Raw genomic sequence first — 13,963 nt, 5'->3', positions numbered from 1 at the left:
TTGTCCCACAACAATCAACGCTTCTGAATAGTTCGCGGTGTCGCGTCTGGTCGCCCTCAAAACAAGTACGCGTTACGTCGCGTCTCGCCGCAGACTGTCACATAGGCCGCATGTAGGGAATTCCTTTGAGTTGATCGCGTTCGTCGCGTTCGCAGCGTCGCGTCGCGTCGCGTTCGTCGCTCACGCAGGACACCGCGTAAGAGTGAAGGAATAGTGAATGCACCTGTGTCCAAGCAAATGTGCGTGCACTATAATATGTCCTGCGCAGCTGACTGATCTCCTTATATGAAAACAGCCGATAATCGACCTAGGACGACATTATGTATAAGACCGATTTAAACCATTCTTTCTTTCTACTAGATTAAGTTGAAAATTGTTATTATTTTTTTTACTTTTTCTAAATAAATATGTTGATTTGAACATTGCTGTTTTCATTTTAAGGCGAATACTTCAACTGGCAAAATTCAGATAAATATATAGAGTTTTTGATGTTCTACCTAAGTTACCTTTTGATATGAGGCCTGATTTTATCGAAGTCGTGGTGGCCTAGTGGGTAAAGAACTAACCTCTCGAGTATGAGGGTGTGGGTTCTATTCCAGGTCAGGCAAGTACCAATGAAACTTTTCTAAGTTTATATGTACTTTCTAAGTATATCTTGGACACTAATGGCTGATAAAAAGTTTAAGGAAAACATCTTGAGGAAACCTTGACTATATAGTCTGAAATTGGTGATTAATGCTCAATGCTCCTTCTTCGTGTGAGAGGAGGCCCGAGCCCAGCAGTGAGACGATAAAAAGGCTGTAACAGCAGTGATCTTATCGATCGCAGAAATAATATACTTACCTCCATTAAAGGCCGTTTTACTACAAAGTTCTTAGATCTTGTTATACTTACTTTGAGTTTTTCGCTAACAGCCAAAGCATTCTCCTTGAGTGTTTCTTGCCCCTGGCAACAACGGCGGATCCAGGGGGTAGGTCACAAGGTCATGACCCCCCCCTGGGCCAGGTTCAGGACCTAAGAGGACCAATAATTGAAATGGTTAAACACGATGTTTTATGTTTTTGTTACAAGTATAAGATAATTTTTATTCCGAGTGAATAGGTAGATACCTACATAGTTACAGGTAGAGTAGTTTTGCTGAAGAATTCGTGCTCGCAACGCTCGCTCTCTATTCTTTATTTACTCTTTATCCGTACCCAAAAGGAGGAAACGGGACCCTGTTACTAAGTATCCGCTGTCCGGGTTGTCTACATTACATGCTGTATCTCATGCAGGGCCGTCTTAACCTATGGTGCAGGGTGTGCGAATAACCCGGGCGCCTCGCTTTCAGGGGCGCCGCGGGACGCCCCACCACCAGGAAATTTCGAATAAATTACACCCGTTCGATAAGGAAGTTCCACATTGTATCATGATACAAACAAGCAAGTCGCCTTCGCTTTGTTGGATTCATCATTTTGATTATTTTTAAGTTTTAACATCCTCCAACTAAGTGAAAAAATTCTAGCTCGCTACGCTCGCGAGTAAATGACTGTCTGTACTGTATTTCTGATTGTTTATTATTTTTATTGACTCACCGAATCAACGAACACAAATGGCACTCGCTCTAATCACGGTTCCTTTTTATTTGTACGTAATTCCCAGTCTGATTTGTAAGTCTTCAAACAAATAATTTTAAAAAGTTCGCGCTCGCTGCGCTCGCGGCTACTTGTTGCTTTACAATGTACCTACTTAATCAGGTGCTTTTGTATCGAAGGCTCAAAAAATTTCGCGCAATATTATATATACCTTGCCTTGATAACTTCATAAGTCAAATATAGCAAAAAAATAATATTAATGGAGTCCTCAAAAACAAAATAGTTTGCGCTTCCGACTGCTTGTTACTTTACAGCGCTTTTTAAAACTTATGAACTTTTTGTGTCTCAAAATCAAAAAAATTGCGCGCTCGCTTCGCTCGCGCTAATTTTTACAATGCCATACTCCTGTCTCGACTTTCATAACTTAAATCTCGCCAACAGTTTGAGCCTACAATGATTTGGAAACATTTTTTAACGTTCTTATTTATATTCCTTGTAAAGTACTTCGATCAATATGTACTACTCAAAATCTTTCAATAGATACATAGGTGGCGCTTGGGTGATGATTGCACCCAGGCGCTACATGAGCTAGAGACGGCCCTGATCTCATGAACCCTTACCAATAGCAAGACAATTGAAATTTTCACAGAAAATGTTTTACTGTTGCTGCAATAAAAAACGTACGCGCCTTTTTCTGCGTACACAATACTTTTCAAACGTTTAGTCTTCAACCTGAAAAATCGCGCTTTCTTGTATTTGTGCTGTATATTTTTTATATGGCAAGAAAGCGTTTTCATCTACTTTTAGTCCTCGAACTGAATAAAAATTTTCGCGCTCGCTTCGCTCGCGCTTTTTTCTATTTCTCAACTGTGATTGTGTTCAAAAAATCGCGTTCGCTCAGCTCGGACCATTTTCTACATAAAAACACTTTTTTAACCTTAGTCCTTGCCCTGAACAAAAATTTTCGCGCTCGCTTCGCTCGCGCCTTTTTGTTTGGCACGTGTGTGTAGTGTAAATACGAGAAATTGCGCTCACTCTGCTCGGGCCATTTTCTACATGAAAACACTTTTCTTAACATTCGTAAAAATTTCGAGCTCGCTACGTACGTACCTACTTATTGTATTTATACTACTACTTTTAATATTAAAAGAAGTATACGCTAAAATATAATATTTTTTGTGACTTGACCTCGACGGTGTGACCCCCCCCTGGCGCCGAAGCTGGATCCGCCCTTGCCTGGCAAACACTATAACTATGGAATATAGACTGAAATAATATCCAAAATTGCAAGCTCTCTCTCGACTCTACAGTGAGAAAGAAAAAATACTTAATGTTTTTTTTTATTTAGATGCATTTTCACAAAACCCGCTAAAACTTAAACTTTTTTCACTTGACGTAGGTACTTCCGGGTACTTGACGAACTACGTCAAGTGAATGACACCAATTTTATTAGTTAAGTTTTAAACGCAACAATAAAAGTTTTGGTTAAAAAAAAATATTTTCTATGATTTTTATACATAAATCGATATGAGCTGATACATAATACACATGGTTTTCATTGAAATAAGTAATTAAAAGGTATTGATTTGATTTATTCCGTTTTTTTTTTCAAATACTCCAAGACCTTGTATTTTAAGTTATTTTGTCATTCATTCATTTCGCATATTGGTTAAGATCAAGAAACTTGTAGCCATAACTGGAGGCTAACGTTTCAAGAAGTTTCATTCAAAAGAAATATTTTCTGACATGAGTTATGAGTGTTCTTGTTCAGCATCACTCTTTTCGATCTTATAGCGTCGCTCGTTACACACTCCATAAGAGTCTTAGCTAGAGAAATTGGAGTTTATTTTGCTGCAAAGTTCATTTCGCTCAAGAAATAATAAGCTCTACCTTCATTATTATTGTAAGCAGTTCATATTGCATTAGGTACTTACCTATCTATACCCAATAATTACAATTGAACATAGGCCTGTCATAGCTATAGATGGACATAACCTATCAATCCTGGTTAACTTTTGATTTGCATAATGCTGTTTATACTTTAATTTTTCTTATGTACTTACCCAAATAGTCATTTCAAATTCTAGAAATTAAATATCTGCTGAGAGGCTTAAAAGACGAGTATCCTAATAACTTAAATATCATTCCCCTTTATCAGTGCCTCAATCATCATTCAGTTCAATAAAAAAAAACTTAAAAACTGTCACTGTCAAAGAAAAACGCTGCTGTTGGTTTGCTTTGTGCAACAAATATTTTAAAATAATTACTACATTCCATAGGATTCGCGTCTTCTATTCCTCCTAACCCTACTACAGAGACACGTAAGTAATATTAATTACCAAATTTTGAAGTAGCTGCAATAAACAATGTGACATTGTCTTAAGCTAGTTTCATTCGCTTTGGCGGGTATATGTTGAAAATTGAAAAGCACAGCATATTTTTATTACCAACAATGTTGTAGGGTGTGGTCGATAACTTAACCTACCTTCAACCTGAAACCTTTTTTCAATGCAAAAAAGAATTGCATGCGAATGAAAGTGAAATTTTTGTTTCCGCGTCGCATTTTGTCACCGTCCGCGCATATAGTACTAAAATCAATATTTGCAGCTATCGGAAGCCTAGTCAGGTATTTCCGACTTTAATTTCATCTTTAAAATGAAATTTTCCGGAAACGGTAAGCAAACAACGAAAATTATAGTTAAACTGTGTTTTACACGAAATTTTGTAAGATTTTTATACCGTAGTGTTTATCTCTCGGCGTCCCGTGCGCTATAGGGTCGCGCACCCCCATCTCGCCCCTTTTATACCCTCGGTTAACACCGCGTCGTCGCAATGCGTCTTTTTCAAAATATTTCGCGAATATCAACCTTAAGAACTATATACCTACCTTTGAGTTTAATTCTTAGTCTAAAATCGGATATCCTTAAGAAAATATTGTAGGTACTAAATGTTTAGGCCGTTTATACAAAAAACCCTGTATTTGTTACTTGAGGAAAGGCTCAATTTAATGTGTGTCAAGTGTGGTTGTTTCAGTTGAAAAAAAAAAGTAAAACTATCATCAACATCTATACTAATATTATAAAGCTGAAGAGTTTGTTTGTTTGAATGTGCTAATCTCAGGAACTACTGGTCTGATTTGAAAATTTCTTTCAGTTTTAGATAGTCCATTTATCGAGGAAGCCTATAGGCTACTTTTTATCCCGGTACGGGAAGTAGTTCCCACAGGATGCGGGTGAAACTGCTGGCAGAAGCTAGTAGACAATAAAAGCTTGTTTACATATCATACTACCATGAAGTAGATATTTATTTATTCTAAACAAATATAAGCCTTCTGTATCTGTGCTTTTGTCCTTGAATAGACAACAATACATTTTCTGGATATATCATCATCATACTCCTGCCCATCTCAATCACATTTGGGGTCGGTAACATTCTTTCTAACCGTATACTTTCACCCAATCCATCCATCGTTTCTTTGTTCGTCTTTCCACTATATTTATATAGTTGCTGCTTATTCAAACTGTAAAGAGTATGGTTATCCTCGAATGTAAATACTTAAGCCGGCTTTTCACTATGGAATATAATGTATTTTACATCCTGAAATATAATATTTTATATCTCGTCGTCTGTGCTATAAAATAGATTACATCCCTGTAACTATAAATATTTTTCAAAATGTATGATGAGCGATAAAATATAATATTTCAGGATGTAATTGAAATTATATTATATCTCTTAGTGAAAAGCGGGCTTTAAATTGTATTACCTTCAATCATTATTTACCACTAGAAGGGCTGGGCTTAATGCTATACTTTCAAAGACCGCAGCGGTCAATTCATATACAATATATTGTTATTTTTTTATATAGTTTTAGCTTAACAATAGCAATTAGGAAAAATCATAAATTATGAAAAGAAACATAGTTTATGAAATATTTAACAATGAAATTGCCTTGCTGCCCATTTGACTGCCTTGGTCTTTCTTCTGTTAAACAGTAGTTTATTTGCATAAAATGTCCTATTAAGATTGTTAATATATTTACTTAACTTCCTCCTTACCAAAAACAATTCCAGACTTCACATTAAGAACTTCCTTTCTGTGAACTCAACAATTTTTTTAAACATTTTTTCTTTTTTCCAGCGTCCTATAAAAATGGATCCGCAACCCCACGAAATGAAATCCTGTCCATACAACATGGCTCACCAAGTAGAACATTATAGGATGCACATACATCTACAGAAGTGTCGGAAACAGCATCCGAACAGCGGTAAAGTGACCTGTCCGTTTGATGCTACTCATGTTGTTAATGAGGTTGAGTTGGATGTGAGTATTTTTTGGTTATATTTTTATTATTAAGTAGGTGTTTTCTTGCAGTTTTACTTGTGTCCCATGGGATCTTTTAGCCTACTAACTAAACCTGTACATCAATAAAATATTGCCAGTAAGTCTGACACCAGGCTAACCGAGGGGTATTGGGTTGCCCAGGTAACTGGGTCGAGGGGGTCAGATAGGACAGTCGCTCCTTGTAAAGCATGGTACGCAGCTACATCCGGTTAGACTGGAAGCCGACCCCAACATAGTTGGGAAAAAGGCTCGAAGGATGATGATATTAAGTAGCTGTTTCCTGAGGGTTCTATTGCGTTCTGTGGGAACTACTGCCCATACCCAGATAAAAATATATTGTTTTAATGGAAGAAAACTGGTGGTTTCTATTGCGTTACGTAAAACTATAGTGTGTGCCCAAATAAAATAATAATATTGTTTTATATGGAAGCGGATCTCTCACTATTGTTTATTACAGCACTAATAATACATGTTCTGTTAAAATTTCAACTGTCTAGCTATCACATTTCATGAGGTGCTACTAGACAGATTGTCACCAAAGTGTTATGGTCATTTAAATTTTCTAATTATATATATATTTATCTGTTTATTTTCTTACCAGAGATAGAATTCAAGTAAGTTCAAATTCCTATCCCTAGTTAACAAAATAACAGATAGATGGAATATTGAAATTGAACAGCCGTTTAGGTACAGAACTATCAAAAATTACTATTCTTGAACTTAAAAATATACTTGTCTTATCCACAGTACCACGTGACCACCTGCCCAAAACGCCATATGCTGGACACCCAACTGTATGTCATGGACGACGACCAACGTCCTGTGGTGCCGGTCGTGTCGCAATCCGCGAGAGACACCTCGGACGACTGGGAGGCTGTGAGTAGCCTTTATGTCCTTACTGCCACTTACACACTCACTAACACACACATGCACACACACACACACATACAGAAATACATAACATATTTATACTATAACCGTCGTACCACAAAAACTTTTAAACGTCTGTTGAACATTTGTCAAAAAAATGTTAGATTATGATGTTGAAATAAGGTCCGTTTTGCAGCCACACTTTTTTTTGACAAGTGTTCAAACAGATTTTTAAGTTTTTGTAGTAAGGCTGTTAATATTTATACATACTTATGTATTATTAAATATTATTTTGCTTTTTAATTGTACGCACTGAAAGACACCAATAATTTTGATTAATTTATTACTTATTTTTTTTTTTAATTTCATATTGTACTACTGTCCGTACCGTGATAATAATATATCCTATGTTACTCGGAAAGAGTGTAGCTTTTCAACAGTGAAATAATTTTTCAAATCAATTCAGTAGTTTTTTCAGTAGTTTCCTCTTTATTATTATTTATAATAAATATAAATAAATAAGCAAAATGTGTATTTCTATTTTCAGGATTGTCACACATCTTATAAGCCGGATTACTCCAAAAAGGGGGCCCACGTTATTCAGAAAATTAAGGGTGCTACCCCCTCTGAAAGACGTAAGGCTCGTATGGAGAACATCAGACATTATAGACCTTTAGAATAAACTTAATTTTGTATATTAACAATAACGCTTTTTTCTGTAAAATTTTGTATTTTCTATGACAAACGTCTGTTGAACTTTTTTGTACTAAGACTGACTTTGAAAAGTTTCTAATCGTCCTTTTGACAGTTTAAAGATGCCAGCAGGTCAACCTACCCGAATCTGTCAAATTTTACCAATCGAACATTAACCTTCTACTATATTGTGATAAGGTTGGCACGTTAAACTGTAGGTCCCGGTTGTCATTGAACATCCTTGGCAGTCGTTACGGGTAGTCAGAAGCCAGTAAGTCTGACACCAGTCTAATCAAGGGGTATTGGGTTGCCCGGGTAACTGGGTTGCGGAGGTCAGATAGGGCAGTTGCTCCTTGTAAAGCACTAGTACTCAGCTTCATCCAGTTAGACTGGAAGCCGACACCAATATAGTTGGGAAAAGGCTCAGGGGATGATATTGTGATATGGTTGAAAATCTATTGAAGACATTTGACAGATTGGGGCATGTTGTCTGTACCTACATTTATTTTTTCTATTAAGTTCTGAATCTCTACCATTTTGTTTTTTTTGTTTAAAAAATATATTGTTTTGGCCTAAACTCCACCAGAGTGAAGATACTATATTAAAAACAAATAGGATATCTCCGCTTATATATTTTGTTGTAAAGCTACGTATAATCATCGGCAAGGATATTGAGCCCTGACCTTCACCTGCGCAGAAGTGATTTATTGGTTTATTGCTTTAAGTGTACAGTGCGCAAAGCGATCCCCACTCTTCCGCCGAGAGCTCATTATCCGTGCCGATAACTATACGAGATTTTTAAATAACGAAATTCTATTAGTTGTTTAAAAACAGTCTGCGCTTTCAAACACAAGTTTATTTCTTTCTTTAATCATTAAAAACCAGTGATTTTTGTTTTTATTTTTTAGAATAGTGGTCAGCTTAGACAAAAGTTAATTTAGCCAATGAGCCACTTTTCATGTTTAAATGTATATTTTTTTCCGGATCAATCGGAAATTATCTGAATTAATAAACGTATAATTATAATATCAATGTTTTTTATTTTGCAAAAGCCGTTTTCCCGCGGTTTCGCCCACGTCCCATGGGAACTACTGTCTATACTGGGATAAAATATAGCCTTTCTTTCTCGGAAAGAGTAGATTTCCAAAAGTGAAAGAATTTTTCAAATCAGTCTAGTAGTTTAGTTTTTAGTTTATTCATTGCACAAACAAAAATAATTCAAATTTTTACTCTTTCTCATATTAGTATAGATATTACTCAGGAAGAGTAGCTTTTCAGCAGTGAAAGAATTCCTACTGAAATAAACTAAGAGGAAAGACCCTCGAGACGCATAGGTACCTTGAAAAATTAGTATACAAATAAAAAAACAAAAGTAATTTATAAAATAAATATTTATTCATTCATCCTCAATATAATCCTTATCCATCTTCTCAAACTTATCCTTCATGTCATCCGGTACCTCCACAGTAGACAAATCTTCAGCTCCAACCTCATCTTCTTTCTGTATAAGAATATCTACAACGTTTTCACAAGCAAGACGGACTTTGGGATCTTTCTCCCATTTATGGTACTCCCTTAACACGTAATATACTCCATTGTCTCTTAAAATCTCTCTACCTTTGCGTCTCATGCATAATTTGTTTAGCGTCTCCAAAATCATTTTACGTATGTCAATATCTGCATCCCGCTGTTTTTCTTTCGGAAGGTATTGTAATGATATCGGTAATACGTCCATTTCTTCGTCTATGTATTCTTCTCCACCCATTATAGGGTTTAAAAGGTATGTGAGAACTTCTAAGTCATTGCTTAGAAGGAAATCGTGGAATTCCGGGTCAAAAGATAAGTTTCTAAGCGTACCCATTGCCCCGCCTCGCCGAATATTTGAAAGCTCATAACTACAGAACGGTAACAGTTTTATTAATGGAATGTGAGGGTTCTCTTCTGTCAGCCATTTTCTTATTCTGTGACAGCAAGAAAGATTCGAAATCATAGGTCCTATGAAGTTTAGATTAGATCCTCTTTTGTTGAAGTTTGTGTTCACGTAGACGTTTAAAATGTCGTTTAAATGAGGTAGAAATACGTCTAAAAGAGAGTCTAGCTCTGTTTCTACTCGAGTAATGTTCGATAATATCATAGCAGCCGCATCAGCATCTTTTTTATCAGGATTTAGTACATAACCTATAAATAATTTTACTATGTGTTTGTCCCCTTCAGACTTATATTTGAGTAGTTCTATCACTCCTTTTGAGGTCGCTGTGATGTTTACTAGTATTAATAAAGCGTTTTTAGCAACTTCTTCAACTTTATCGTCGGTTAAAGCGAGTATACTTTGCATTATCTTTTCGTGTGACAATAATGTGTTGATACCATCTTCAGTCCCTGAAAGTCCTACCAAATGGTCCACAGCTATGTGTTTTAAGTCTATCCGGGATTCAGGCTTCAGGAATTGCAGTAATTCGTCTAGTGGATCCGCTGCCATTGTTTTAATTTGCAGTTTTAGGAAATAAATATAACCTTTACACAATGCGTTTTATTTTATTTTGATAGTATCTGTCACTGTCAAATAGCTTTAAGCGTTTAGTTTCACTCAGGATTCTTTGTAAAAAATATGTATTTAAGTGTATATTTTTAATTAACGATGTACAAAGAATACAAAACTATTTAAAATATCCATTATTTATTCCTAAGATATATTTTTAATATATTTCAAAAACTTATATTTAAATTTTTAGCAATGCCATCTAGTATCGAGTAGTAGAAACAAAAACTTACCACCATGCCAAACATCAATAGATGCCACTACTAACGCAATTTTACAGACAACTTTTTTCGCATAGTAATGGTCTATTTATTTCATTGTAATATGTACCTACAGATATCACAAATAATCATAATTACCCAAGCCATGATTACCTCACATTGTCAATCATAGTCGAGATTAGATACTTTCAATATTTTAAGTCGGATGTTATACTTAATTAATGCCAGATGTTGATATCTGTGCAAATTAGAATGTAAATACCTGCCTCGAAGGTATGTACTATAAGATACTAGCTTGCGCCAACGGTTTCACCCGCATTCCGTGGGTACTACTCCGTGCACCTGGATAAAAAATATTGCCTTCTTTGATAAATGAGCAAGTCGTTAAACAAACTAACAAACTTCAGATATGGGTTCATCATCATCATCTCAGCCGGCGGACGTCCACTGCTGAACATAGGCCTCCCTCTTAGATCTCCACAGATACCTATTGGAGGCGACTTGCATCCAGCGTCGACGGCGACCTTTATAAGGTCGTCTGTCCACCTTGTTTGGTGGACGTCCTACGCTGCGCTTGCTCCGTGGTCTCCACACCAGCACTTTTCGGCCCCATCGGCCATCTGCTCTGCGAGCGATATGGCCTGCCCATTGCCATTTCAACTTGCTAATCCGGTGGGCTATATCGGTGACTTTAGTTCGTCTACGAATTCATTACATAAAGTAAATAAATAAAATAAAGCTAAATAAATTAAATAATAAAGTCTAAGATGGGTTACTTTAACATAAATATGTGATAATTCACTAAAAATAGAACAAGTAGAACCGCAAGAAACTGGTAGTTTCACAACAAAAAGGTTCGCGTGTCTTTGCCCTTTCTCATTTCACGATAAAGCCTTACTTTTTACTTGTAAACCATTATCTTGATCGATTAGCTGTAACTTTGGAGTTTAACGTGATGTTATCAGAGTTAAACCACGTTAAATTCTACCTACTGGGTAAATGAGTATCAGGGTTACTTATACTAGCGAGAGAAATAAGGGTTTTTAACGTGCATTAATTAGGCAATAGGTAGGTATACATTTTTTAACATTAAACAAAAAAAAAATTGTATCTCACTTGCGTCGGGAACATGGACCAAACTACCGGTGAGACTACCTGACGACGCGTGTCGTTTCCAAAAGAATCGCTTTTAGGTGTGATTACTTCATCATCATCATCATCATCTCAGCCGGCGGACGTCCACTGCTGAACATAGGCCTCCCTCCTAGATCTCCACAGATACCTGTTGGAGGCGACCTGCATCCAGCGTCGACGGCGATTACTTACTTATAAGTAATTGTGATTGAAATCTACCTATGTCAATATTATTTATCATCGCCTTTTGTATAGTAGAATATGCGGTATCCGACCTCTTCTCATACAGAGAAGGAATCACATACCTAATCAGTTGGCATGCTCGAGGCAGAGACGATTTCAGACTGAAAAGTCCAGGGGCGGTACTAATTCTACTTAAGCGACATACGATTCACACAGTGGCGGCGTAGCATCGGGTGGCACCCGGGGCGGACTACCTACTGAGCACCCCAAAAAAAACGACAAAATATAATCACGGACTAAAATTGTAAATTAAAGTAGGAACTTAAAAATCTTGTAGAAATCATTCATGGTGTTTTTTGCTAGGCTAACATAAAGAAACCGGAGACAGATCACTGCAAAATTATAGAGCGCTAGCGAAGTGAGCCCGTAGTTTTTGAGTTTTAGGACATAAAAAAACCGAAACATGTTTCATAAAAACCAGCGTCAAGTGAAAAAGCCGCGAGCGCAGCGAGCGCGAAATTTTTGAGTTTTGGGACACAAAAATACTCAAATATGTGTGAAAAAAAGCACTGCAAAGAGAAGAAGCTGCGAGCGTAGCGAGCGCGAAATTTTTGATTTTTGGGACACCACACCACACACACAAACCCTTACACACTACATCACATACACATACTCCTTTTGTATGACTAGTGAGCATTTTTTACTATTTTTACTATTAAGAAAGCTAGTTTTAAATTGTTCATCTTTTTCACCTTTAGCTTAACTTAAGAAGGAATCACTGACTCCCAAGTCACAGGCTATAAACCTAGTTTGGGAGCCAGGAGACCTACTATTCTTGTCACCAACTTTTTGGAAATAAATAAATTTAATTTTAATTTTTAATTTTTAATTTTTAATTTTTTAATTTTTAATGATACCTAAAGAAATAAGAAAGAAGACGATGTTAAGTGAAAGGCGCGAGCGCAGCGAGCGCGAAATTTTTGAGTCTTGGAACACAAAAATACTCAAACAAGTTTGAAAAAAATCTGTCGAAAGTCAAAAAGCTGCGAGCTCAGCGAGCACGAAATTTTGTGAGTTTTGGGACACAAAAGTCCTCCACCTCCTAAACAACTAACAGAAATCGTCAGCGTAGAGCGTCAGTTTGCTACTTCGGTGCTTTAACTTTTTTTTAGATTGCGGACTCAAATAGTAAGCACATAATAAATCAGAAATGATGGAAAAACCCCGCGAGCGAAGCGAGCGGATTTTTTTTTCTAACTTTGAGGATGTAATTTAAGTAATCAGGTTAAAAAAAAAGTAAGAGAGGGGTGACAGCCGGACTGGCACGTCGTTTTGTTTAAAATTTGAATCTGCCCGTACCATCCTGGTCGTGCAGATATGTGCCGACCGAGATGGCACCCCTCTAGACGTGGTACCCGGGGCGGACCGCCCCCTCCGCCCCCCCCTTACGCCGCTACTGGATTCACATACCTACTACTGAGATCCAATCACGAATCAATTTCTGTCGAGTTTCTGAGATTCAATAATGAATCATATTGTCTGCAAATTATTTACGATTGCAATATGATTGTAGAGCAAACTACCATATAGGAGCCAATGGCAGACCAATTGCAAACCAATCTAAACCAGTCTTATATCAGTAGCCGAATGTCCGCTAAGGTTAAAACTGCTATTGCGATTCAATTTCTATTCAATTTTGACATTATTAACTTAGGAGAATCGGGCCCCATGTCTCTTAAAAACATTTTCCTGTGGGTAAATAAATACTGCCAAAGATGTTCAAATGACAACCGGAACTTACCTAACGTGCCTTCGTAAACACGGAGGTACTCGTCATGACAAGACCGATCAACCCGTGCGGCTGTTACTTAGCCCACAAGCTTCTAGCAAATCTTTAGTCAGCATCCTCCGAGCCTTTTTCCCAACCATGTTGGTGTCGGCTTCCAGTCTAACTGGATGCAGCTGAGTACCAGTGCTTTACAAGGAGCGACTGCCCTATCCGACCCCTTCAACCCAGTTACCCGGGCAACCCAATACCCTTTGGTTAAACTGGTGTCAGACTTACTGGCTTCTAGAGTCCAACACAAAATGATGACGTAAAATTTCGTCACAAATTACCGTTATAACAACGTCAAAGTGATGACGTAAGCAGAGGTCAGAGGTCACAATATCACCTTGAGCTATTTTTACTTTAGATCCGAGATAAGAAACGGTGGGGTGAATAAATTGATTGCTTTGCATATCTCCGGAAGGCGCGGTAAATTGGTGGGTCCCGGCTGCCATTTCAACGTCTTTGGCAGTCGTTACGGGTAATCAGAAGCCAGTAAGTCTGACAAACAGTCTTACTAAGGGATATCGGGTTGCCCGGGTAACTGGGTTGAGGAGGTAAGATAGGCAGTCGCTCC

General features: G+C 37.3%; 3 protein-coding genes across 4 annotated transcripts in view; 1 reads left to right on the top strand and 2 right to left on the bottom strand.

Annotated features, from left to right (window-relative positions):
* The window catches only part of LOC110383583 (gelsolin), a 253,645-nt gene that overhangs the window by 90,932 nt on the left and 148,750 nt on the right, over positions 1-13,963 (bottom strand). The gene's annotated exons all lie outside the window — the stretch shown is intronic.
* On the top strand, positions 3,761-8,509 carry LOC110382617 (gametocyte-specific factor 1). 2 transcript variants are annotated; one of them, XM_064043409.1, is made up of 4 exons: positions 3,761-3,895; positions 5,715-5,885; positions 6,666-6,794; positions 7,336-8,509. In XM_064043409.1, exons 2-4 carry the CDS (start codon positions 5,727-5,729, stop codon positions 7,468-7,470), a joined length of 423 nt encoding a protein of 140 aa, XP_063899479.1. In that variant the 5' UTR covers positions 3,761-3,895; positions 5,715-5,726; the 3' UTR covers positions 7,471-8,509. The 2 variants fall into 2 exon arrangements, with proteins under 2 accessions (XP_063899479.1, XP_049695926.2); XM_049839969.2 differs by having other exon boundaries at positions 5,715-5,897.
* Positions 8,855-10,027, bottom strand: LOC110382616 (protein HGH1 homolog). Its single transcript, XM_021343271.3, has one exon. The coding sequence runs from the start codon at positions 9,958-9,960 to the stop codon at positions 8,878-8,880; it is 1,083 nt and encodes a 360-aa protein (XP_021198946.3). The 5' UTR covers positions 9,961-10,027; the 3' UTR covers positions 8,855-8,877.

This window comes from Helicoverpa armigera, chromosome 31 (assembly GCF_030705265.1).
Source record: "Helicoverpa armigera isolate CAAS_96S chromosome 31, ASM3070526v1, whole genome shotgun sequence".
Lineage (NCBI taxonomy): Eukaryota > Metazoa > Arthropoda > Insecta > Lepidoptera > Noctuidae > Helicoverpa > Helicoverpa armigera.
This window is presented reverse-complemented; position numbering and strand designations above follow the sequence as displayed.